We start from the raw sequence: 25307 nt of genomic DNA, 5'->3' as shown, positions 1-25307 counted from the left end.
TTGCTAAGAACAAAATTTTATGGGAACCACCAAACCCTAACAGTTGCACAGCATGAAATTAATATCATTATGTTGAAAAATATCTACTTGGCTAACTTGGCTGTTGCTTGTCATTAACATTAAATAAATGGCAGCATATTTGATATGACACTCAGTTTGCTGCTTGACGTCTTGTGGGAATTATCATTTTTACATATTTACACATTTCATCATACATATGTACATTTTACACATTTTCATTTGGTGTCATCAATCGTCCTTTTTCCACATGATGCTTCAGTCTCCATCTGCCAGGGAACGTCAGCAGGTCATGTAACGATACAAGTATTCAGGCAGTCTCAGGAGAGCACAGACTCTGTGATGATCTACACATCAGGTGTGAGCTAGTGCTGTTGAGTCTATGAACAAAACATCTTCCACCCTTCCTCGATGAGTTTTTCTCCCCTCAGCACATGCTGGTCATGGCACAGTTACAGACCTTTTGCTATCAGATGTGCTGCTTGAGATGTTACACATTTTGGAAGCTAAAAGAAAAATGTCTCTGTCATGACATTCGTACATAGGCTACAGTTTTGTGCACTTGTGGTGTAACCTGGACTCAGTGAGCACATCACCACTTCTGGTGTTTCCATTTGCATTGGAAACCAGTTGACCTAGCGGTATTACTCAACCTCAACTCAGCTTTATTTATATAGCACCTATCACACAAACATGCAGCCCAAAGTGCTTCACATAGCAAGATTAAAACAACAGACAGGAAACAAATAAAAACAAGCAAAGAATGAAAAACATCCAAGTAAATCAAAACAAATAAAACAATGCAAGAATTAAATTACAACAACACAACAATAAAATTAAAGTTATTAGAATCAAGTAAAAGGAACACCAAAGAATATATTTAAAAAAGGATTGCGGTTAGAAGACCAAGATTATAACATTACTCCCAATTAAATTACAATTACAATTAAAAGCCAGACTAAAAAGATGGGGCTTTACTTTCCTCTTAAAAATTCAGAGAGAGCTTGGCGATCTAATCTCCAAAGGCAAAGAATTCCACAGTTTGGGGGCATAAACGCAGAAGGCACTCTCTCCAGTACGTTTGTGGGACACATGAGGAACATTTAAAAGAAAAGCAGTGGAGGACCTCAGTGATCTGGCTGGAACATAAAATGAAAGAAGATCCTGAATGTATGGAGGAGCAAGGTCATTCAAAGCTTTATAAACGAGTAAAAGAACTTTAAAATCAATTCTAAAAGCAATGGGTAGCCAGAGAAGTGTTTTAAGAAGTGAAGTAATGTGATCAATTTTCTTTGTTTTGGTTAAAACACCCAGATCATATGTTTAGCAGGGCAGTTTCTTCAGGATACACTGCTTTCTTGACCCTCACTGGCATGTGATACCTCAACTCCTTCCAAAACCTGATGGAAGGGGAAAGGGATGGCGACAACTGCATTTCCTGTCCACTTTTCTCCTCATCCTCGCTCTCTCTCATACATGTCCTCCATCTTTGCCTCGGCCTCTGGTTCTTCCACCAGCACACGGCGCCCTGCTTCTTCCTCAGGTGACGCACTGACTCTGGGAAGAGGGCCAGCTGAGCCGGGGTTATCTCTTCCAACTCGACCAGAACCACCTGAAAAGCAGCGCTCGAATTAGAAGCATGCTTTCATCAGGCAGTAAATAGTGGGATTAAAGAAGCCGTTTTTCCTTTAGTAAATCAGGTGCAAATAGCTGTGTGGAAGTGGCTTTTAAATGACAATATTACGATGGCAGAGGGTTCAGTGGTCACAGACTGTCAGGCATCGTGATCCAATGCTAATTTGAAGGGTCAGAACTGTTCTTTGTTTTTGTTGAAATAGTGATGTATGGTTAAGGACATCTTTAAGTTTCATCTTAGCTTTTCATATCCTCGGTGTGAATAAACTGCAGGTTATTTGATTTTTTTAAAATAGGAAAAACATGAAATTATTGCTTATCATATTGGTATCGGCTACGGCTGCATGATATGGTAAAAAAGTTATGTTGCAGTTATTTTGGCTGATGATTGCAATATAGAATACGATTCATGGGAATCATTATTTTTGCATTAGTTTTCATTTTGACTGAAACACAAAAGATAAAATTGTGATGATATGATATTTGTTTGGGGCCTGTACCAAACAAACTTGTTTTCTTTCATCTGAGGAACAAGATTTTTAGGCCAGGGTATCTCTTCAGCACTACAGTACCTCATTATAATGCTGTTTTCTCACATTTTTCCTTTTTCAAAAAATTGCATTCTGGTTCTGCAAATTGCATATTACACTTGACCATATTGTGATTTCGATAATATTGCTATTAATTGTGCAGCCCTGGTATGAACACAGTAATAGTAGACACTGAGGTTGGCAAAATTCTCAGAGATCAGGGTACAGGTCAGATCTTCTCATTTTATCCAAGACTGATCATCTTTTGCTGGTTAAAATGCTAAACGGACAGCTATGGAGGGATATATCGGCAATCACAAAGTAATGGTAATTCCGAGAGTAAGTTCATAACAATGAAATGACATGCTTGGCTTGGCTGATATGAGAGGCTGTTTATGACCTGGGGCATATTCATTATGTACTTTGATGGTGGATTGCCATGTAATGTGTTAAAGTGAAATATTTTATATATTTTTTTCTTATTGCTATTAATGACATGTCTGTCACAGATACTTATCATTATCGTTTTATTGCCCAGGTCTAGGTTGTAGATGTAAAATTTGAATCCGCTCTCAAGAACCTGCTTTAAGTCTGTTTTCTCACCTTAAGAGAGCCATCCAGCAGCGCTCTGTGCATTGCTGCCACACACTCCAACTGCTGCCTCGTGTCTGGATAGACTTCTTTTTCCCCATCAAAACTTATGCTGCTACTACTGTCCCTGTTTTTGCTTTTGATGTTATCACTGCTATTGCTGCTCTTAGAGATGTTGTTATTGTTGCTACTCGTGCTGCTTGTGTGTCTTTTGCTGATGAAAGTGGAGGCAGTGTAGAGCAGAAGGAGGCGGCGACTGGCATGTATATTCTTTTCCACTGAATCCACTATGGCTGCAGGGAGGAAACAAAGGATGAAGAGACACAAATTTAATATGCAACATTTTCCTCTAATGTATAGACTCTCTTTAAACATAAGACATTGTAATAATCAGATATGACCCACTAGTAGTGTGTGGTGGTGTCTGTATCTGCAGAGACCCTGCCCTCTGCCTGTGTTTGCTTATTTTCTCATTATTTTGCTGTGCTGGGACACTTAACCAACCCAAAACATCACTATTTAATGTCCTGGCCATGAGACTTAACAATCACCTAATTTTCTGGTGCATATACAAGCAGCTCAGACAAATGCTACTGATTAAGGGATCAGCCCCAGTAAAGGGTATGTTAATGCACAAACTCAAAAGTCTAATACTCTTAGATTAGTGGTTCTAGACCTGTGGCTCTTTCAAGATAATTAACTAATCAGAGAAACATCTTTCTGCTACACAAAATGAATATATGAGATTTCCCCTCTAATCTAAAGGTAAACTGAGTAGCCTGTAGACATAACAATCTGTAATAAGTGGTCACTGCTTTGTTTTGAGTGGTCACAAGCCAAATAAGTTGAGAACCACTGATTTAGGCCAGTTTTCTTAAGAAAATGTGAGCAAGTGGCCAGCTATTGTTTACCAGATGAGTGTGTTTCTCATGAATTATGAAACATAATAAACTAATTTATTTAGTAACCTGGATAGCAGCCCACACAGTGTCTGTAAGTCAAATTATGGCACTGAAATTCAGGCAAACCACTGATTTATTGCCTGAATTATGACTGAGAATATAATACTGGTAGTGCAAATGTCTTGTGTGTCAGTGTTTCATTATAACTTTGAGGCTTTTTCAAAAAATATTACAGTTGCAGGGGAAAACAGATGGTCTTTTCTTCTCCAGTGGCCACTTGTCACCCTGTATCTTAGGCAGAGCTGCTTCACCATGTAGGTGACTTACCTTGGCCGGGCAGGCAGTCACGTCCCGCTATGAAGAGTTTGTAGCCGCAGGCCTTTTCCAACACTTGAGGCAATGCATGAATGGCAAAGGTCTCCACCTCCTTGCTGTATCCGATGGCACAGGGGGGTGGGTATGCCACATAGGCATCATACAGCTTCCCATCCAAATCTGACACAGGAAAATAAGAAGTGCTTGTTAAGTGTATTTTCAGTGATAGTTCTTTTGCACAGGTGAGGAAAATGGTCTCAAGTTGTGATGAGTGTCTAGTACAGGTGTCAAAACTATTGATCTGCTGTGTTTCATGACAAGATATCATCCTGATTAGGGATGCACCGATCGAGTGGCCAGACACCAGAACTAGCCGGTTTTCTGTGTGCCCGGTCCTGACCGGTGACCAGCCAGTCAGTGCCACATATCCGATTCTGTGCCGGGTCATATTCGCACACATGTTCTGCACGATGGTCATGTCATGCGCGCAGCAGACACTGATCACACCCACCACAGCACTGATCACAGCAGCACACACTCTAGACACATTCTTATATGAAGTCAGTGTTAGTCTGTCTTCTCTTTATACTGTTCTTGGTGTCTGTCGCTGACTACAACAAGACAGAACAGCTGACGGTGTCGCCAAGCAGCCATAAACTTTGTAGCTCTTCAGGCTAATGTTAACTAACTGACAGACTGACAGTTAAAATCTCACCTCCTATTCTGACTGAAGAATAAAGAATCCGTGCTGATGTGTCTCCTCAAACATTTTCTCAATCAGACTTGTTTAACTTCTATTTGTCTCACTGCAAAGTTTTACCACAGCAAACTGTTGCACCGTGTCAGTCTCCAGTTTGTTTACATCTGCTTCTACACGAGATAACATGAAATCTTGTCCTGCACAATCTTGCAAGATCATGTTCTCTCTAGTACATAATGTTATTATAATCATATAAGGCCTGCCTGTAATCTGGACTACTGTTGGAGAAAATATGTTATTTAATAGTTTGTGTTTTATTATGAACATCCAATTTAATTTACACTTTACAAGGAAACTTGCAAAAATATTTTTATATTATATTTCTGAGACAGACTGAAAATCGGAATCGGACAAAACTGGAATCTGCAGGTCAGGCCCTTAAAAAAATTGGAAATCGGAATCAGCCAAGAAAATTTAAATCAGTGCATCTCTAATCCTGATATCTACAGAAAGCTGGATAGCTACCATTTTCTTCCCTGCAGATAGAAGCACACTGTACCATTGTCTCTGATGGCTTCACTTCCCACAACCAGGTAATTTTCAGTCTGTTAAAGAGACGGGCAGAGACTGCAGGAGTCACAACAGGCATGCAATCTGCTATGGTAGTGCACATGGTGGAACTGATCTCATCACATCATATTTACTTGTCTCTTATCACTCTTGTTGGTTTGTTTTCTGTTAATTCATATGAACAAGTAAAGATAGGCTGTCACGTTCTTTCCTTCAACCTTTATGTTCATAATCAACATTGCCCAGCTCTGCTTTCAGCTTTCATGTATGAGATTTATTGGACCTTTCTCTTTGAGGTGTGACCAGATTTCCTCTAGGTTAGAGTTCACTCCATAGGCATTTTGTTTTAATTTGTTGAAAAACAACACTGTGAATTTTATGATGCAATAAAGTTCAATGTTGGTTTTTCCATTAGTGTAACAGTATTTTTTGTGGTCATTAACATTATCATATTACATTGTGCAGTATACTGTGTAATGTATAATAAAGAGCATGGTGGTAATAACACATCTGCTGTGAAATATTACCTGTATTAGAATAGAGAACTGGAAACGCTCTCCTGAACCACAGCACAATGTCAATCTTGAAAAGGTAGTAGATGATGACAGTGATGATAAAGAGCACGGTCACACCGCCAAGTGCGAGTCCAATAGGAAGTATGTAGTTGGGATCTGTAACAATTAAACATCACACATACCAGACAAAAAAAGTAATTCAAGCTTTTGTTTTTCTTGCATTAGTACCCTTCTCTGGCAGTACTGTATCAGTCCCTAAACACAAAAATGAAATTAAAATAACATACTGACATGACACTATAAAATTGTAGTGTATGGCTCCAGTTGACCATATGCTAAGCCCCGCCCTCCTTGGTTAGTGTTGCTATGCCTGTCGAGTTTCCATAGTCATACTGCGCATATGCTGTTTACAGTGAAAACGGTGTCAGATTTAACATCGAAATTGGAAATTAGGAGTAATTGTTGGAACACGGTCAGCTTCTCATTTCTAGATTCTGCACAAGCTCACATCCTCCTTCTCAAACCCTCCCACTGGGAATAAGCCTTGATTTTGTCTAACACAGGTTTGTTACTGTAGCTAATAAATTAACCTGAGGTAGCTGGACATGCTAAATTTGCAGCTTAGGGGGGGGCTTAATGAAGGGTCAGTTGTAATAATACAGTGAGGAATTTCAGAATGTTTGTGAAAACTGAAAAATCTACTCATTTTTTTTTTTTAAACAGCTGTTTTTAATTGGTATGGGACAGTGGGCATCAAACGACCTGCAGCTTTGTGGCCACTTTGTCTTCACCAAGAATTTGCCTCTACTGCAAGCGTCTTCATTGGCTGGAGAGAAAAATTGTAAACCTACACCATCTACTGGTGATCTTTTTATCTCTAGAGATTGCCATCACTAGAGATAAAGAGATCATTTGATTAAATGATTGATCCTCCACAATGACCTTGACAGCCCAGGATAATGAGCCTTATGTTTAGGCAGGGTTTTCGCCAATTCTTAAAAAGTGGTAAAAGGCACTGAATACATTTATTTACTATAAAAAATAAAACATGAACTAATATTGAAATGTCACTCAAAAATTTTTAAAGTGCTGAGACATTGGAAGTAGGATTTCATGATTTTTTTATCGTTCTTTTTTTTGACACTGCAGTTTAAAATCTCAAGATAGCAGAACCAACAATACTCATTTTGATTGTGGCTGGGATGTTAACTAGACACTACAAGACAGAACACGTGATGAATGCAATAGTATAATAGGACTATATAGCATGCAATAGCAAATTACAGTTCTCGGCCAGCCATTCCCTCTTACTCATGATTCATTCACTTTGTGTTCCACTATAGAAAGTGATACCCTTTGTTTTTTCTCTTTTTACTTGAAGTAAATCATATAATGTATTCACTGTACTAAACAGACACATTTCATGGGCAACATTTGGGCAAAATTTTGCCCAATAAAAATTGATATTGGGTGTTTTTTCCTCAGTTTTGGTTAATAATTTTAATTGGTTAAATTCTTAATGGCCATTTAATGATTCATCATTAGTATCCCTAATTATATTTTTTAATTAAACAAGTTTTAATTTATTCACTTTGAAGGCTTACTCTGTTTTTACCTGGTGGCAGCAGAGTAAAATATCCCTCAGGCGATCCCCTGGCGCTGTACACTCGACAAATGTAATTGACATGGAAATCCTCCTTCCTCAGTTCAGAAAATGTCAGCAGTCGTTCCGAATACACACCTTTATGAGGAACATCCTGCCTCCATTCACTGGTGAGGACAGACAGATGAGAAAAGAGGAAAGTAATGCAGTATAAATGATGTGACACAACTGTGTTTGGTTAGAGCAACTAAATCTAATCTGAAAAAGGCTGCTTAAAATATGGAGAGAATTATCAACTCTACAGCTTTACAGAGCTTTTTAGTTTCTCTAAGCACTTTGTTTAAAAAAGCATGAACACTCCAATAGAAAACTGGAGTTGCACTGAAGAATGAAAACTACATTTAACTATCATGTCTGTCTTTATTTGAGACAAACTCTGGGGATGAAAGTCTTTGTTCAGACAAAACTTAATACACAGTGAATGTGTGTGATGTTGAGGGCTCTATAAGGGTGCTGACCTCTGTTCTGGCTGGTAGACACGCTCAGTATGTGCATTGGGAATGATATTGTCTTTGCTCCACCAACGGATTGTAACACTGGCCTTCTCAACACCCGGCACAGACACTCGGCACCGCTTGGTGAAATTGGACCCTAAACACATGTACAGACAAGAACACGAGTTACAGTAAACAAAACCGTTTCTCGTAATGTATAAATCCAAATTTAAAGTTTCTTAATATTATCCAAGTAGTGTTTCTCACGCAGAGTAACACAAAGCAGATGTATGGCTGTAAGTAGGCATTCAGACCCAATATAGCACCGTGTTTTTATGAATTTATGTTACAGGTGCAAGTGAAAAGACTAAAATAAAACAGTGAGACAAGTTCTTACAACTCTGATTGCCAGGTTAAAGGGACAGTTCACTCCAAAAATCAAATACTTACTTTTTTTCTCGTAGAAGTTGTTCCTTCTCTTGAATATAATGCAGTTAGATGGCACTCAAATTGTGATGCTCAAAGCGCCAAAAAATACATTTAAAAAATTCAGAACTAACATTGTCTTTCCAGAAATCATGACCTGGTTACTCATGAAACTATTTTCTCTCTCCAGAATTACACCTGCCAGACTTACTAGCCCAACGTGGGCTTGACCACTTGCCCAAGGCAAGTAGGCTTTTGTGTTGAGCTGTGATAGTGCACTTGAATTTGCAGACTTTGCAGATCTGTCAGAGTGGTGTTACTAAAATAAATGAGCGGGCTGTGTTTTTCAACCCAATGCAAATATTGGTCTGAACACAAACTGAGTCACTTATGATAGACATTCAAACTACAAAACACCATAGTTCTTAAAATATGTTTTGGACAATGACTCACCCAACTCTGCCTTGATTATTTCATTGACTGGTTCAATGATGTGTGGGACCCAAGAGTACTCCTCTGAAAAGACAGACAACGTGAAATATATTAACAGAGGTTAAGGTTGTCTGATCACAAATATTCTGTGTATGGAATGATGAAGTCACTTCTTTTGAGTCTGCTGTAACTAGACTTTTGTGTTGCTCACATGTTGTTGCATGTAATGTCAGTGATTTAGAAAATAATTGTCCCTATTTTGAACACTCTTATATCTGTTCTAACCTTTGACCCGTACGTCAATGGTCTCTGACACAGATCCAGTGATGCCACCATGAGTGAAAGTCAGAGTGCAGGTGTAGGAACCATTGTCTTCAGTTTTCACTTGGTTAATTTTCAGTCTTGTGATTCTCCGGTAGGTATACCTGTCTGTCCGATCCTCTATGGAGTGACAACCCTAGATGAAGAAAAGTAAACATAAAACTCAGGCTTTTTATAATGACGTGTAAAAAAAATATCTGTCTTCAGCTGTTCTATCCTTAAAGAAATTAAAGCCTCCCCCAAAAAATTTCCTTATCATCGGGACTAAATCCAAAATAATCCCAAACTGAAACATTTTTAATCTTTTTTAATTAGTCATGTAACATTATCTTCCAGGCGCCATGTTTGTCCGCTCAGCTGCACTGCTGTGTGCAGATCCCTGGTGATGTGCACTGCACACTTCAGTACAGCATCTCTCTATCAGTTTACCAGAAAAACGAGCATCTGTATTCAAGATGGTACTGAAAATCTTAACATCTGGATTTCTTAATACCCTGATATACCATAATACCTTTCTGCCATCCAAGCCTAGATGCCAAGTCTACTCGGTCACACATGTTGAAACATGAAAATTTGTTGTGTTTGCCGTCAGTATGTCACCCTTCTGTAGATTTTTAGCACAAAACATGTTTTGTGTTTGTCTTTTCCTTTGACAAAGAAAAGACAGCTGCTTTACCATTCTAACAAAAACAGCTGGTTGAGTAAAATTCACCAAAACTTTTATTATCATAGGTTAAATATTTATTAGATGACATTTCATTATAAAATCCTTTTTAGTGTGCACCATTGTTGTATCTATGTGTCTATGCCCATTGGATAAAGTGAATCATTTTGCTTAAATCAAGAACCTACAACATTGCCTTCCCAATGTGCAATGCATTGGATAGTGTTTTGGCACAAACTTACTTTAAGGCAAATGTTTAAGCCAAGTTGACCCCAAATTGTGAACTCAGTGAGTTTATGAATATTTAAGACAGTGACAGGACTTTCTCATAACTCACTCTGTACCACTTGATGGAGAAAGTGATGTTGTAGCTGTCCAGTTTATTGATGTAGTCCATCACAGGGCAGGACAATGTGTCAGTTGCTCCTTTTGTAAGGGTTTGTGGTGCTTTCCTTGGCTTTCCACACTCTCCAGCAGCTGGCAGGTCGACCACCAGCTTGATGGACTGTGTGTAGCACAAAGTGTGAGTTCTGTGGAAAATTAAAGAGAAAAAATATATTCTGCAAAAATCATACTACAATAATTCTGAATCAATCATTCCTTCTGATATTGGAAACTGTATTGCAATTGCAGCATCAGTCAAAATAAATTGTAATTAGAATTCATTTCAAAACTTGTTCAGCCCTACTAAAAAGCAGGTGCTACCTTTTGTTTTTCAGAAGTAGACAGAGATTTCTACAATGTTGTCAGACACACAAACACATGAAGACAGTCTGTCTTTTTTCTCAGCTTTTAATTACTGATGCTACCTTACCTCAGTATAGTCACATAGTCCCCATCATCACCCTGCGTTACATTAAGAAACCACAGAGTCTCCCCAAGCACCAGGATTCGACCGGACTGGTTTCTGATTTCTTGGCCCGTCTTTGAGTCATGCCAGGTGATGTTGTGTGGGACACCAGACACCAGGGTGCTACTGAGCATAGCCATTTCCCCAGGAACAGAGAAAACCTTCTCAAACACGAGCTTTTGGTCGGTACAGTTCCCTGCAACACAGACAAGTGGAGAATTGATTCTTCATTTATTCTGATGAATGATAAAGCCCTCAGAAAACTTGCCAGATCCAGAAATGATTGACAAAAATAATTAAAATGTTAAACTATGTCGATAATCAATTCATGGTTAAATTAATTCTTAATGCAAAAATGTCAGAAAATGCTATTTGTCATCTTCCAAATATGGAGACTTCCTGGTTTGGGGTTGTGGACTGACAAAACAAATCATTTAAAGATGTCATCTTGAACTTTGAGAAAATGGAATGGACATTTTTCACTATTTTCTGACATTCTTGATTAAACATGACAGTTAACTTAAGTTGTTGTTATTTGAACCACAAGTACATTTCTAACTCATTGTCATCATTGTGAGACTTCTGAAGAGCTCACATACATTAGAAACACTCAGAACTGCCAACAATTATACAAGTTGCTACAGTCCCACCATAGCCCACAAGAGGGCAATAAAATGCTTCTGTACAGACTGGAGGCAGCTGTTGGATGGCAGAAGTTAGACAACCAAATCATGTGTAATGTAACGTATGAAATGTATGTGCAGTGGCCTATATGGCTTGCCTTCAGTGAAGTTTTAAATAATCCCAGAGCTCAAGTAGTGTTTACGTTGAGACAAAATAGTGTGGCTCACCTGGTACAAATCCTGTACAAATCCCACATAGCCAGAGGAAAAACAGAAGGCTTCCCGGTGTTGAACACATGTCCATGGCTGAATATCACACACAGAAACAGTGTCCAGTGGCCCTGAGGTTACAAGAGAATTCAAAACTCAATAATCAGCAAAAACAGTTTTCTTTCCCCCTTTAGCCAAACATTGCCCTCATTAATATTTCTAAAAGGACATCTGCCTCTTCCCCTCTCCCTCACCCTCCCTCTACTCTTTCCTACACCCCCCACCCCCCCCTCACATACACACACAAAGCAAAGACTTTGTAATGGCAAAGACTGAAATAAAAACAGCACTTATTAAAAATGGGAACTGAGGACACGCTATCAAAAGTGGCAAAACACCAGAGGCAGGATAAAACCTCAAAAAAGAAAACAATTTAAAATCAATCAACATATGAGTAAATAAATGAGTCAATCAACATATGAGTAAATAAATAAGTTAGAAGTTAGAAAATAGAAGAATAAATCAGCTAAAGAAACAGATTAATACAAATAAATAAAGAAATAGATACATACACAATAATAATACATACAAAATAAATAAAGACAGTTCAATTAAAAGCCAGGCTAAAAAGGTAGGTCTTGAGTTTGCTTTTAAAAAAAACTCAACACTCTCTGCAGCCCTCAGGTCCTCAGGCAGACGAGGACCATAGCTATGAAATGATGCCTCACTGTGGCTTTTTCTGCAAACTTTGGGGATGATTTAATGGCCACTATCTGAAGACTTAGAGTTCTAGAGCGTCTCTACAATAAAAGCAAATTTGATAAATAGGTAGGACTAAGACAACTGAGAGCCAGGAAAGAGATCTTAAAATCAGTTCTGAAGCACACAGGAAGCCAATACAGAAATTTTAAAATTGGTGTAATGTGTGCTCTCTTTCTGGTTCTCGTCAGCACACGTGCAGCTGAGTTTTGTAATTGAACAATGTTTTTCTTGGGAAGACCATAAAGTAGAGCATTTCACTCATCAATTCTACGGGTAATAAAAGCATGCATCTGTGTCTCTGTGTTGGCTAGGGAAGTAGGACTTCTAATATGTGGTTCAAAGCTAAGATATGAATCAAAGATGACTCCAAGGTTTTTCACTTGTTGACAGGGTTTTCATGCCAGTTCTTGCAGTTTTGCCTTGAGTTTCTCTCTCTGAGTTTCAGGACCAACAATTAAGACCTTGGGTTTGTCCTGGCTGAGTTGAAGAGAGTTTTCTGCCATCCAGGACTTGATACATAATATATGACTTTAGTATATGTTATTAGTATATTAGTATAATATATTACTATAGTTGAAGACCATGAAATCATTTAACTGATTAAAAACAAGCTTCTCAAAAATTTTACTTAAAAATGGCAGATTGGACCACTAGCCTGTAGTTGCTAAGTACTGAGGTATCTAAATTATCTTGCTTCAAAAGAGGTTTAACCATGCCAGTCTTAAAAGCAGTGGGGAAACACAAATTACGACACACAAATTGGGCTAATTTTTAAGCCTGCACACAGCACTGGTACACAAAGTCTCTTTTGTGTAGGTGTCAATAGGTGCTTTTTATATTTTAAGTTACTGTTGATCTCCTTTCAACTTATATTCACTCATTTAATGGGTGTCATTACCAGTACCAGTCACATTAACAATGTTATTTTGCTTCAGATATGATGAAAGCATATGTCAGACTTCCTTTAGTCTATTAAATGATGGGCAGATCAAAGGTTTGTGGTTAGAGCATTTTGGTAGCTTGGTGTGAAAACTGTGAACAGCAATAATACTGCTGATGTTTGAGTTAGGTTAACACCAGGGGTGTGTATCTCACTGAGTGAGACAGATTCAGTATGTATCTCGACACATGTTCAACGATATGATGTATCTGATGATTAATGCTATGTGTAGAGTGCTATTAGTTGCAAAAAGAAACTCTGATAGTTTTACTAAATATAGTAACAGGAGAGACAGAGAAGGAGACATTACTGTGGTGTTAATTTCGTACTATGAGTCTCATGTGTAAATGAGATCCTGCAGTCTTGAGAAACTGTGAACAAACTTTAAAGCTGTTTAAAATATTAATATTTTTGCATTAAGATGATATGCTGTTCTGTTTCATGTGAAGAGTTCTGTAGTTTTGATTAGTGTGGAGGAACAGTGATGCTCTGTGTTACCTGCTCACACAGTGACATGACGTCTCTGTGGATCAGACTCGTGTCTCTGTACACTGCTGTCTGACACGTTTTGCATAAATGTTTTCCAGCAGTGTTTCTCATCTTTCTTATAAAACCCGAACTTATTCCACACTTACACACGCGCGTTATGAAAATGTGGTGGTGGGAAGCTGTACAATGTCACTTCCATGGCGGGCGCTTCTTTTTTGAGTTAATGAAGAGGAGACACAAGAGAGGGAGGAGGGAGCGCTTGTTTTCTGTGAGCGCAGCAGCAGGCATCCAGCGAGAGCAGTGCAGGCAGAAACAGGAGGAGAGAGAAAATGGAGGAAAGTTACAGTGGTAGCTTCTTGATGCCAAAATGAAACATATGCACGTCCGAATGAGATGTATCGGTACGCGAGTGCTACATCAATTTTTTTTCCAATTCATGTTCAGCTCTTTACCGATACAGTAACATAGTTAACACCTATGTCAACGTGTGGTCTGATGAAGATACAGACACCACCACGCACTTGCAGTGGGTCATAAGTGCTGATTGGAAGGGATTCTGTTCAAATAAGTATATGTTTTTAACAAATGCTGGGCAAATCTTGAGAAAGTAAGATATTGACCATCTTAAGAAAAGAGTGCAAGAACTTAAACTGATCCAGCAGAAAACAAAAGATAACACGTCTTGGTGAGCTGTCCAGAGAAAATACATTTTAATTAGAATTGCAAATCACCAACTGGTCACTATTGGCTCTTTGACAAATGAAGGTTCAAACCAGTATTATCAGTCTAACTGTATGTCATGACTGTAATTAAAATATGTGATTAAAGCTGGAAATAGATGCACGCATGTGAGTGTGGACTGACTCAGAAACAGAAGTGAACTTCTCCTCCATGATGGATAAGTATTTTACTTATCCATCATGGGCGACTGAAAAACTTCTTTAACTGTCTTCCCGTTTCTCTTACCATGACATCAACAAAAAAAATTCAGCTTGGAGATCCATGTTTGCTGACTCCACACACACTCGCCCTACACACACTCGCCGACTGATGTCAACAAGTGCTAATTAGCACCTCACTTTTTTGCTTGTAGTGTGAACATGCAGTAAAAGTTAAATATATTAGTATATAAGCCTGAGGGAATCTTTGGTGCCGATTCAATATGGACTGTGATTCTTAAGTACTGCGATTCTTTCTCCAAGTATTGTGATTCGATATATTGTCATTCTGTTTGCTAGACCATAGGAAAACGTTCAATCATACACCTTTAGATGGTATATCAAGAATCATAATTCCAAAAACAAAATAAAAACTCCTTTTGAGTTTTGTTTCAGCATCATTGCTATACTGCATATAAAAGAAGTAAATACAATAAGTTTTGAAGTAAACTGCTACATTTAGCTGTTCCTGCTCAGCAAGCTCGTGCCAGAGGAACAGATTGCATTAGTAATGTGAAGTCATCAGCTATTAGTTTGTTTTCACAGACCAGATGCTAGTCAGTAATCATGAAAAAAACAGAATCAAGCAAGAGAAAAAACTGTCAGGTTTAAAGACACTGATGCACACAATTAAACTAAAATGTTGCCTTGTTCAATTCAGTATTACAGTTGTAGCAGACTGTTTAGCCTAGATAGTTGGATTGTGTGCAACAGCAGAAGCTTCTAGGTATCTAGGTGTTCGCTTGTGGTGTCAGGCCACGTTCAGATAGGGGAGTTTTCTGCAGATAGGCACTGGTCTGCTCTAACCACATCTTTTACCACATGCATTTACAAACACGTATGTTTTTGTAGTCTCCACTGCAGGTGTGACCTTGACAATAAATTTAGCAGCATTGTTGGTGCTTCACTAGCAGCTATATTGTACGAATGTCACGTCTTAGCATAGCACTGTAGGATATCTGCAAAGTTCACTTAAAATCCTTCAGATCACCAGGAAAAGTTATTTTAATCCCAAACAAAAACCTTTTTCTTCTTTTTTAGTAGTTAGCCTTGTAACTTTGTCCCCCAGATACCGTTTGTCGGCTCAAGTGCACTGCCGCACAGAGACAGAGACAGCGTCTCCAGTGTTTCCTCTAGGATTTTTTTCAGCAGCGGGGGCAGGCTTTCCGTTTCTCTTCTTAGAGAAATATTTCAATAAACTCATCTGAAAAATGCAGTCAGTTGTTACATAATGGTGTGTAGATATTAACGTTAGCCTAATACTATCAATTAGTTTACTCACGTTAGCGACACTGAGTTGGCACTGGGCCAAATTAACTTAAACTACCAATATGTTACGTAACGTTAGCTGGTCATCAACATATTGTCTGTCTAAAGTCTGTTTAACTTGTAAAATCTATGTTGAGTTATCTCAAGCTAATAACTTACGTCTACCTCTTCTCCGGCCGGTAATTCGCTGCTTTATTGTTTATTTGTAATTGGGGAATTCGCTCCACTGACTCTGCCCTGTCGCCTAGGTGCTTGACGTGCTTGACGACCGCGCCCCCAAAACAACACTAGCATCATGCAAATGACCACGCGCAAGTATATTTCCATACTGAGCAAGATAGTTATCTGCAGTTTACCTTAGTGCTCGCAAGTACCCGACAGGAGTCTGTTCTGAAGGTGGAGAGATGCGGCGGTGGTGTATTTGCGTAAACAATTAAAAAAAAAAGAAAGAAAGAAATTTGAAGTGGCGGCCGCCACTCCTAAATGAATGTAGAGGAAACACTGGCGTCTCCCTTTCAGTTTAATAGAAAGAGGCGCATTGGTATTCATGATGATATTGAAAATCTTACCACCAGGTTTTTTCATACCCTGGGACACAGTAACACCTTTATACCACCCAAGCTTACATCTAAGGTATTTAAATTTCACAGAATGATGCACACATTAGATTGTTGCATTATGCTCAGTATAGCTGGTCTATCCCAGTTACAGATGTGTTTTCACTATTAAAAAAATCTTTGAGGAAACACTGAAAATTGTAGGCCAAGAAAAAACTAACAAATTTAACAAAATTCTCATAGAATCAATTTTCTTTTTCAATAAACATGATGATATTGGCCCATATCAAACTCCTGTTGCATTATCAACAAAGTGCTAAGCCATCAAGAAAGCTCTACAAGAAAACAGTAGCAGCAAAATGTGTGAAATTGCTGTGGGAAGAAGACAGCATACAGGAGGAAGATACCCTAAACCACAGTACACTGTGTGTGCACTTCTCCTTCTCAAGACACGAGGTCACACTGCAGAAGAAGCACAGATGGAAACAAAGCTGTGTAGACGGAGGCGCACAGGAGGTTGAGCATCCTACAGTGAATGTGAAATGTTGTTGGTGCTGTGGTTTTACTCCTACCACCAAGTTTTGTTCACAACTTTCGCATCAGTGTCTTGTTTTCACTTTCAGTCAGAGGACATGTTTGACTCACAGTATCCTAAAATTTATAATTTTCCACTCCTGTAGTTCAGTTCATTTGGTCTGGACCAAGGAAGAAAATGTTTCATTGTTAACTTTTTGTACTGGTCCACTTGGTGGCAAAACACATACTACTACTTATTTGTTAACAAATGTCACACACGCACATGTCATGAGTAATGACACAAACTGTTCACAAACAGCAGATTGATTTATTAGTTATTTAGATCTAGTCGAAGTGAATACTTAGGCAGCACAGTTTTACTCTGGGGCAGGCCCGGGTGGAAAGGAGTGTGGGAGAGCTTAGCCGGTTCAGCAGGCCGTGGTACTAACAGAAATGTGGGAGTAAAACATGGGAGACTGAGGTGAATGGAACTGACTGCATCACATAGAGAAGAGAAACGTCTGGCAAATGCTTTCCTTCATGACTGGGAAGCTAGAGGTGTTGGTGTTTGGCTGTGTAAGAAGATGAGCAGTGATTCAGACTTTGTTGTGTTTTTTCCCCCTTTTGTTTATCAAGAGCTGGATGATAGGGTTTTTACTTGACTTTAAATTTGTTCAGTACCATAATGCAACCAAATAACTTAGCATCACTTGTCATTTTATAGCAACTTATCTTAACTTCATCCCCACATCTGGTAATACATACTGGTAATCTATTCTGCATTTGACCTGTAATAGAAATATGGCTGCCAGGGAGGAAACTGTTAAAAGAAATGAGGAAAAGAGGTTGCCTTCCAAATATTGCAGTGTTGATATAATCCCTTTTTATATCCACATCTGCTTTTTTACCCTTGAGGCTATCAAAAATGACAACTTGAACATGACTCTTCAAATTGCACTTGGGTACAGTATGTAGAGCAGTTTAGGTACCATTTTAGTGTTTTGGGGTTTTTTTTGTTGCATTATTTTAAGAAAACAAGGCCATCACATCAAGTACTGGCATCCATTGGTATCAATTTCTAATCTACACTGACTGTTTCCCCTGTTCAGGGGCAAGATTCTCTAAAGGATTTGACGTGTTAAGTTGTGTCCCTCAGAGGAACAGTAGACTTATGCCATTCATGTTACAAAGTAATCAACCTGGAATTAGTGCATGTGCATATTTGATTGGCCAACACAGTAGGTTTTGCTGAATGATGTTGTGTTGTGGCAAAATTTGAGTCCGGTTCAACCATTTGGCTAGATAGCCTTGGTTTCTTAAGGTTGGTTAAAGCAGAACTTAGTTGTTTTTGAACCTGGGCTCTATTTCCCCATGTGTATGTGTGCTTGATGGGAATAACTCATTTTGAAGTTGATCCAGTATTTAGGAAAACAGCAGCTGAGAAACAAGCTACAACATGATTTGTGGGGGCAAAAGCGCTCCGTCTAAATTTATCCACCGTTAGTGCTTGTTTTCATCAACACAGCACTAGGCTTGGGCAAAATGCAAAAAAAATGTGAGAACATATAATTTCTAGACACTCTTTTGGTTTATTTTGTCTGTTGGATGTAATGAATGTACGCAGCATGTTTAACAGTGAATTCACGAGTGAGACCTGCGAGGATGAGAGAAGATGAGTGGGGGGACGATGATATCTCCAAACGCCGATGGATGGGCTGACGATGATTGTTTGGAATTTTAGCATATCGTCCAAATCTAATTCAAAGAGGGGGAAGACATCCCCAAAATTTGTTTATAATTCAGCATTACAAACTATATGTTTTTTTGCTACTTTTTACTATACATTTTTATATACTGATGCTAAACACTGTAATATTCCACCATTTATAATAATAATGATACAACTGTTTTTATATCTTTTATTTCAGTTCTGTCAAATATAGTCATACTATATGCAGTTGTAGTTGTATGAAAAGAATGTGTGTAAGGAATGCTTCACAAGAAAATTTAGCTGTTGGCAGGTCAGTTCAGCTTCACTGTTTGAATCTAAATGAATGTGGAGCTGTAATTTTTTATCAGGCTGTGCAACAGAGGCAATGTCAAGTAGTCGTCTTCACTGTGGCTTCTGACAGGGTAAAGGCTCTGAGTGAACAATCCTCTGCTCCTCTCTCCTCTTCAGGACACGTTCCACCAGGTCGTGATGATAGCCTTCTGGGTGTGTTCATAGAGGGGTTTTGCAAACCATTGTTGAGTTTGTTTTGAAAATGACAATTTGTGCCATGACTCTCCTAAGGAAAAAAAAAAAGACATACAAACACAGTATTAGTGTCTACTTCAGGTTCAGCTTCCCAGTGACACAGATGAATTCACTGGGTGGTTTTAGGTAAATGTGCCTGTAATAAAAATATCCCAATATATATAAAAAATATTTTTCTACGTTATGATGAGTACTTAGATTTGGAATGAATGCTTGTTGCTTTGTTTTTTTTTATGCACCACAGTGTCTCTACTGTTTGTACTACTGCCTTGTGATAAACAATCGAATCAGTAAAGAAATTTTAGTTTAGTTTTATTTTTCCCCACAGTATAAAGTATAAACAATACTAACAGGTCCATCTTTGCAGAGTGTGCGTCTGTTTTTTGTTAGTGTTAGTACAACATAATAATTCTTCTGTATCTTACAGATGATACACAGTAGTTATATATGTATATAAAAAAAGATGTTACTGAGCTCTGCACAGAATAACAGAGTAATTTGCACCTAGTAAAAAATTACAACAAAACCATGTAGACTGTGCTGTCAGCACACATTCCTAGTAATTTATCATGTCTTTACCTTTCTGTGTTGTTGCCTTTGGTCTGCCAGCGTTGGTGTCATGTTCAGTGATTGTCAGCAGGGTTCAGGCCCTAATGGCGTCAGATCTGATGTGCAGCCTCTTCTCAGCATCCTGCAGACCTCCTCAGATCCTGTGTTAATGCAAATTCAAAACCCATAGTTGATGCTATATCCACAGATATCAGATTACCTAATATTCAAGTTGGCATATTGATCACACACTTTGGCAATAATATTAGCCAGATAACATCAGCTGTTTGATATCACTATCTCTATTATTGTGAATATTTACTACTCAATGGGGGAAATAATCTATATACATATTTTATAATCACCCATCAATCCGTTTATGTTTTGCTCCTACTACTCAAGCCACTACTTGATACTACTTGAGTGATCGTCTTGCTGTTTCCCTGTACTGTGTACAAACTCCATGTGAACATTGTGTTGATGTGGAGGTGGTAGCTGATAACTTTACCTCCAGTCTGTCTGCAGCAGGTCTCTTCTCTCTTGGAACATCGGATTTCTTCAGGAAAAAGTGCTTGGATGTGGGGTGTCCTCTCTGGCTGGCGGTCGTTGTCTTGGTCAAAATGCCGACTGCAGACTGTCTACGCAGCGCAGTTAGCGGGCTGCAGTGTTAGCGTCCAACTAGCACAACCAGCCACATTGCCAGTGTCTGTTCAATAGAGGCAGGGCTGTGCAGAGTGATGCGTGTTGTTGCATTTTGTTGGCACAATTGTGAAATGTGAAAACACAATTGTGTTTTTTATCATTTTGATAAAACTAAACTATGTTTCTGTGCTCCGAAAGGACCCACCCTGCCCCAATCGCTCTCACTCGCGTCTCGTTCTCTGTTCCTGCGACATGCGAGATCCTGTGAGACTTGCACGTGATTTGATTACACACGATTTGATTACACACAACTCGAAACAAGTGAAGGGTAAGAGAGACGCTTTCCATGCTGTAGTCAGTGATTTACACTGTCTATGAGCTGGTCAGTGTCAAAAACAAACACTTAGAATGGATAAACTTAGATGGATCGCATTTGCCCCCTCAAATCATGTTGTAGCTTGTTACTTGGCTGCCGGCTGTACAGGTCTTCCTCAATATAGGACCAACTTCAAAATGAGTTGTACCCATCAATCACACACACATATACACATGGGGAAATAGAGCCCATGGTGTTGGTGCCCCTCTGTAACTTGGGTGGACATGAAACTCTTAAAGAAATGTTGTCCCAGGCCCAGTATTTCACCTGTTTTTCTCCTAGTTGTCCTTAACAGGAAACTTTGAGCCACAGAGCAAAATGTGCATAAATGTGAGCGTCAACTGCTTTTTACTCCTCCGGCTGTGATAGAGGAACTTCCATTTCTGCATGGTGGTTGAAAGCTGATTACAGTGTTTAGAAAACACAGTCTCCAGCTCAAATCAGTTCGCTCTTGGATTTTGAGTGAATTCTGTAACTTCAAATATGAAGCATTTTCAATTTGCTACCTCTGTGATTTGTACCTCAGACTGGTGTCTTCTTCATAGCAATGGCAGTAGGGCTGGGTTTAAAAAAATCAATTAACTGATCTGAATCGATTTTCCTGTGCATGGCCCGATATCGATTCATAAAATCCCCAAATCGATTGTTTAATGTCTTTTCTACCGTGTGTAGTACGGCCTGCAGTTTAAACCAGAGTAGTTTTCTCTCTTTTACTGAACTAAGATTACCTTAATTGACTTGTTAACTCCTCAGAAAACACGCTTAATTCAAACTTGACAGAAAAACATAAAACTCACCAAAACTGTCTTTGTTAGTCTGTCCACACTTCCAACAATCACCAGCTCTGGTTTGGTCAAAATAAATCCTTAATTCACCGTGTGAAAAGAGTGTAAAGAGTCTGACTCTGCAGGCTATTTTCCTCTCACTCCTCGCCTGAGTGGGTGTGAACTGCGCTGCTGGATGAGAGCGCAGAAGCTGTCACTCTGAAGCAAAATACAATGACAAATAAGCCCTGAAAATGGGCCAAAAAAAGCAATCGGCAGTGGATTCAGCCCATTGTCGATAGATAATATAGTCATGCAATCGCAGAGCCCTAACAGGGCCCATATCTGCTACATGATGATACAAGATGAAATATTGTCACGGTCCTAGAGAGCTAAGCGAAGCAAAAATCTTTCTGAAGGGGAAGAGGATGTGATCCCAAATGATGATGGAGAATTGAAACCCAGATCCTTGATGCATGTTCTCCAAACATGCCATACAGCAACATGTAGCAACTTGTTTTGACAACTTACACACCTTGCATGACCCTCTACAAGTCAGAGCCAGTAAAGCTTCTGTATTCATATCTTAGAGCAGAGCTTATCATTTGCAAACAAGGACTTTTCACATCATATAAGCTATGTGTAGGTTATAGGTTATTTTGCATCACAAGCTTGTCATGTTATAGGGACAGTTAAACTCGAGACTACATATTTTCCTCTTACCTGTAGAGCTACTTATCTACCTAGAAACTTTTGGTGAGTTGTACTGTAGAGTTTTAGAGATATCTACTATAGAGGTATCATTTCTGTTATATAGCCTACTGGAACTAGATGGCACTCAACTTGTGACGCACAAAGAACCAAAAAATACATTTTAAAAACTCAACAGCAATGTAGATCTGGTAGATTCTACTGCAGATATGAAGTGGTCCCTACATGAAACTGTTCACAAGGTCTGTGGATTATCTGGAGCAGTGTTTCCCAAACATTTTTTATGGGGGGACACTTTTTAAAAATGACAAACCATTGTGACCCGGTTCACAACAGGCCTCAATCAATAATTAATAATTGCATTAATGAACATTCCTGACCATTTTTATTGACATTTCTGCATCACCTTAAATTATCTTGATGCATGTAATTGAAAACATGTACATTAAAGACTTCATATGTGAGAAATAAATGCCTTTAGATAGAATTAACCATCTCTAGTTTTTCTTCTAAGCAGTAAAACAATATACATATTTAAATTTTTTTTTATAAAAGATGTACTGCAAATATAAATCTTAACTTTTCTGAATTTCTTCCACAGTCTGTCATTCATTTGGCGACCCAGATAAATTCTCTTGTGACTTACCTGTGGGTCATGACCCAGTCACTGGGAATGACTGATCTAGAGTAACCAGGTCATTTGCTGACTTTTTCAAATGTATTTGTTGGTGCTTTGAGCATCACAAGCCAGGGGCCATCTAGTTGCATTATACTAAAGAGAAGGCAGACATCTTTATGGCAGAAATCTTCAAAATTCTGCAACTAACACCAACTCTATCTAAATGGATAAATAACACTACACGTAAGAGGAAATATTTGTAGTTTTAATTAGGGATGCGCGCGATTAATCGTCTCAACGATTAAACGTCCGCCCTCTCGCTAGTCGGCACCAGAAATATTAGTCGGTTAAACCAATTAGTGTTTTATTCATGTACAAGGGTGCTTAACTGTCATGTAGCCTCCCGCCACTAGTGGGGGCTACAGAGCCGTCAGACAGCAGTCCCCCTCCCCGCAGTAGTGCTCCGGTAGACTGGAGTTTTAAAACAGCACGGCGAGAAATTGGAGAGATGTCCTGTTGCAAAATCAGCGCGGTTTGGCAGTATTTTCATCTCGAAAATGAAAACAAGGTAACATGTAGGCTGTGTCAGAAAAAAACTGCCTTATAGTCATTCAACTGGAGCAATGCACAACCACATTCAACACTGTGATCCCACCCGGTCTGACAAGATAACGCAGCTCATCACGACATTGACCTCGCAAGATATGCTTCCACTTGATTTTGTTGAAGGTAAAGGCTTCAGGAAGTTAATGGTGGTTAAAGGCTTCACTGGGCTCTTAATGCACACAATATTCTTTTTGGAGAATGTTTCAAATACTTAATAAATTGTGCTAAATTCTGTCTGTTTTCTGGGTGTTTTCCTTTTTTAGACTAGTTGATTAGTCTTAATTAAAATTTTCATTTAATTGACAGTTTATTTTTAACCATGTCTGAGAAAAAGTCTTTTAAATTAAAATTGAAATTAAAGACACAGAGTCAGCAGGAACCGGATAATAAATTTGATATACAGCAGCAAATACTACTCTGCTGGACGGATGAGGGCCAAAACGATGTGGGAATATTTTATTATAAATGACACATCTCATCCCGTAAGTGAGGAATTGAGGAAACCCCAAATATAATATAGGAAATATTATCCCAAGGGCAGTTGGTGTGATCAGTACAATCTCTGAATTAGCGTTGATGGAGAATAAGTTGAAGTCATTCAGCCTGTGGGAGGTTATTAACTACATGACTCATTTAATGTAAAAAGACAAAATGATGGGTGTTACCCTTCTTACACTAAAGCACAAGATTGTGATTAGCATGACCTATATGATGTTTCACATTGAGTACAAAACGTTGAAGATTAAGTTATAGGAATTTTATTTGTCAGTAATACACGTTTGCTTGGCTTTGTGATGAGACGCTCTGTGGCACCACTGGCTGTTTCGCTGCTTTTTCCACTGTGGCTCTCCACTAAGAACACTAACCCTAATTAGTTAATTAACTAACCCTAATTAGCAGTGGAAACTTTGGGTGCAGAAGCATGTATTGTATAGTGTCATGTACAATGGTTTGTATTATAAACTTAAGTCTGGAAAATGATCAGGTTTTCTGACCTGTCAAACTAATTAAACCCTTTTGAGGAGACCGATCACCCCAAAATCAAAAATACATACTTTTCCCCTGGCCGATGGTGCTGATTATCCATTTAGATCTTTTGGTGTGAGATGCACAAAATGGCACAAGTGCCAAAAAACCTGGCTGTTCAAAATAATTTTGCAGACCATGGCATGAGCAGTTTCATGTAGGAACTACTTTCTTTCAGTAGTAGAATCTACCGGAGCAGTTCCTAGATTAAGGTGCTCACAACAAGGTCTTTATGGATGATATCTCCAAAAATCTGCAACTCACACCAAAACAAAAATCTAGATGGAGAAACGCATCTACAGGCCAGGGGAAAATATGTATTTTTGGTTTTGGGGTGAACTGTCCCTTGAAGAAACTGTATGTAACAAGTAAGATAATGCAGGACAATATGTTAATATGTGATTCTTTCATGCTTGTGTCTGGCTAACCCAACCCATAACCTTTAGTTTCAGTTCTATACTGTCTTGGTGTAAAATATGTGCAGAGATCTCATAAGTGTTTTATCTGAATTGGATAAAACAGTTACAGTTACAATTACAAGACACGTCTCGAAAACAGTAAATATGCAACCCTGAATGGTATGTTGTTGAAGCTTGAGTAGCCTTCACACTTTGAACAAGGTAAGTAAGGTACTTGATGTGGGACAGATCGTTGTATTTGTCTTCGGTGGTAGAGTTGGTATTACAGAAGTAAGCTATCAAAAAGATAGTGAACTTCTGATATGCAAAGCAGAATATATTGACTCACCTCAAAAACAGCAAGACAGCGACACAGGGGCACCAAACAGACGGTGGAAGAATAAGACTGAGAGTTTATCCGCTGCAGCAGAGCTAAGGAAGGAAACCTCACCTCTGACCCACTCGTACAGAGTCTCAACTATGCAGCTC

General features: G+C 38.8%; 1 protein-coding gene and 1 long non-coding RNA gene across 2 annotated transcripts; both read right to left on the bottom strand.

The window, feature by feature from the left end:
• Positions 1 to 966: 966 nt before the first annotated feature.
• On the bottom strand, positions 967 to 25307 carry LOC146322799 (interleukin-1 receptor-like 2). The gene is made up of 12 exons (XM_084724906.1): positions 25168 to 25307; positions 11418 to 11530; positions 10531 to 10762; positions 10054 to 10246; positions 9017 to 9188; positions 8753 to 8815; positions 7898 to 8030; positions 7392 to 7546; positions 5789 to 5932; positions 4004 to 4171; positions 2787 to 3067; positions 967 to 1630 (listed from the first exon to the last, which is right to left on the bottom strand). The coding sequence occupies exons 2-12, from the start codon at positions 11491 to 11493 to the stop codon at positions 1334 to 1336; spliced, it is 1914 nt and encodes a 637-aa protein (XP_084581032.1). The 5' UTR covers positions 11494 to 11530; positions 25168 to 25307; the 3' UTR covers positions 967 to 1333.
• Positions 18839 to 20613, bottom strand: LOC146322800 (uncharacterized). Its single transcript, XR_014771276.1, has 3 exons — positions 20185 to 20613; positions 19707 to 19837; positions 18839 to 19158 (listed from the first exon to the last, which is right to left on the bottom strand). It is a non-coding gene; the product is annotated as an uncharacterized LOC146322800 (long non-coding RNA).

The sequence above is a fragment of the Lutjanus erythropterus genome, chromosome 8, assembly GCF_056507025.1.
Source record: "Lutjanus erythropterus isolate fLutEry1 chromosome 8, fLutEry1.hap2, whole genome shotgun sequence".
NCBI lineage: Eukaryota > Metazoa > Chordata > Actinopteri > Lutjaniformes > Lutjanidae > Lutjanus > Lutjanus erythropterus.
The sequence above is the reverse complement of the archived record's forward strand: the minus strand, read 5'-3'. Positions and strand labels throughout refer to the sequence as shown.

Excerpts from the sequence above, each read along its gene's own strand:
- LOC146322799 (XM_084724906.1), bottom strand. The coding sequence starts at position 11,493 with ATGGACATGTGTTCAACACCGGGAAGCCTTCTGTTTTTCCTCTGGCTA. Across the intron at positions 10,247-10,530 it reads GACTATGTGACTATACTGAG|AACTCACACTTTGTGCTACA; the intron begins GTAAGGTAGCAT and ends AATTTTCCACAG. Across the intron at positions 5,933-7,391 it reads TTTTACTCTGCTGCCACCAG|ATCCCAACTACATACTTCCT; the intron begins GTAAAAACAGAG and ends TAATTGTTACAG.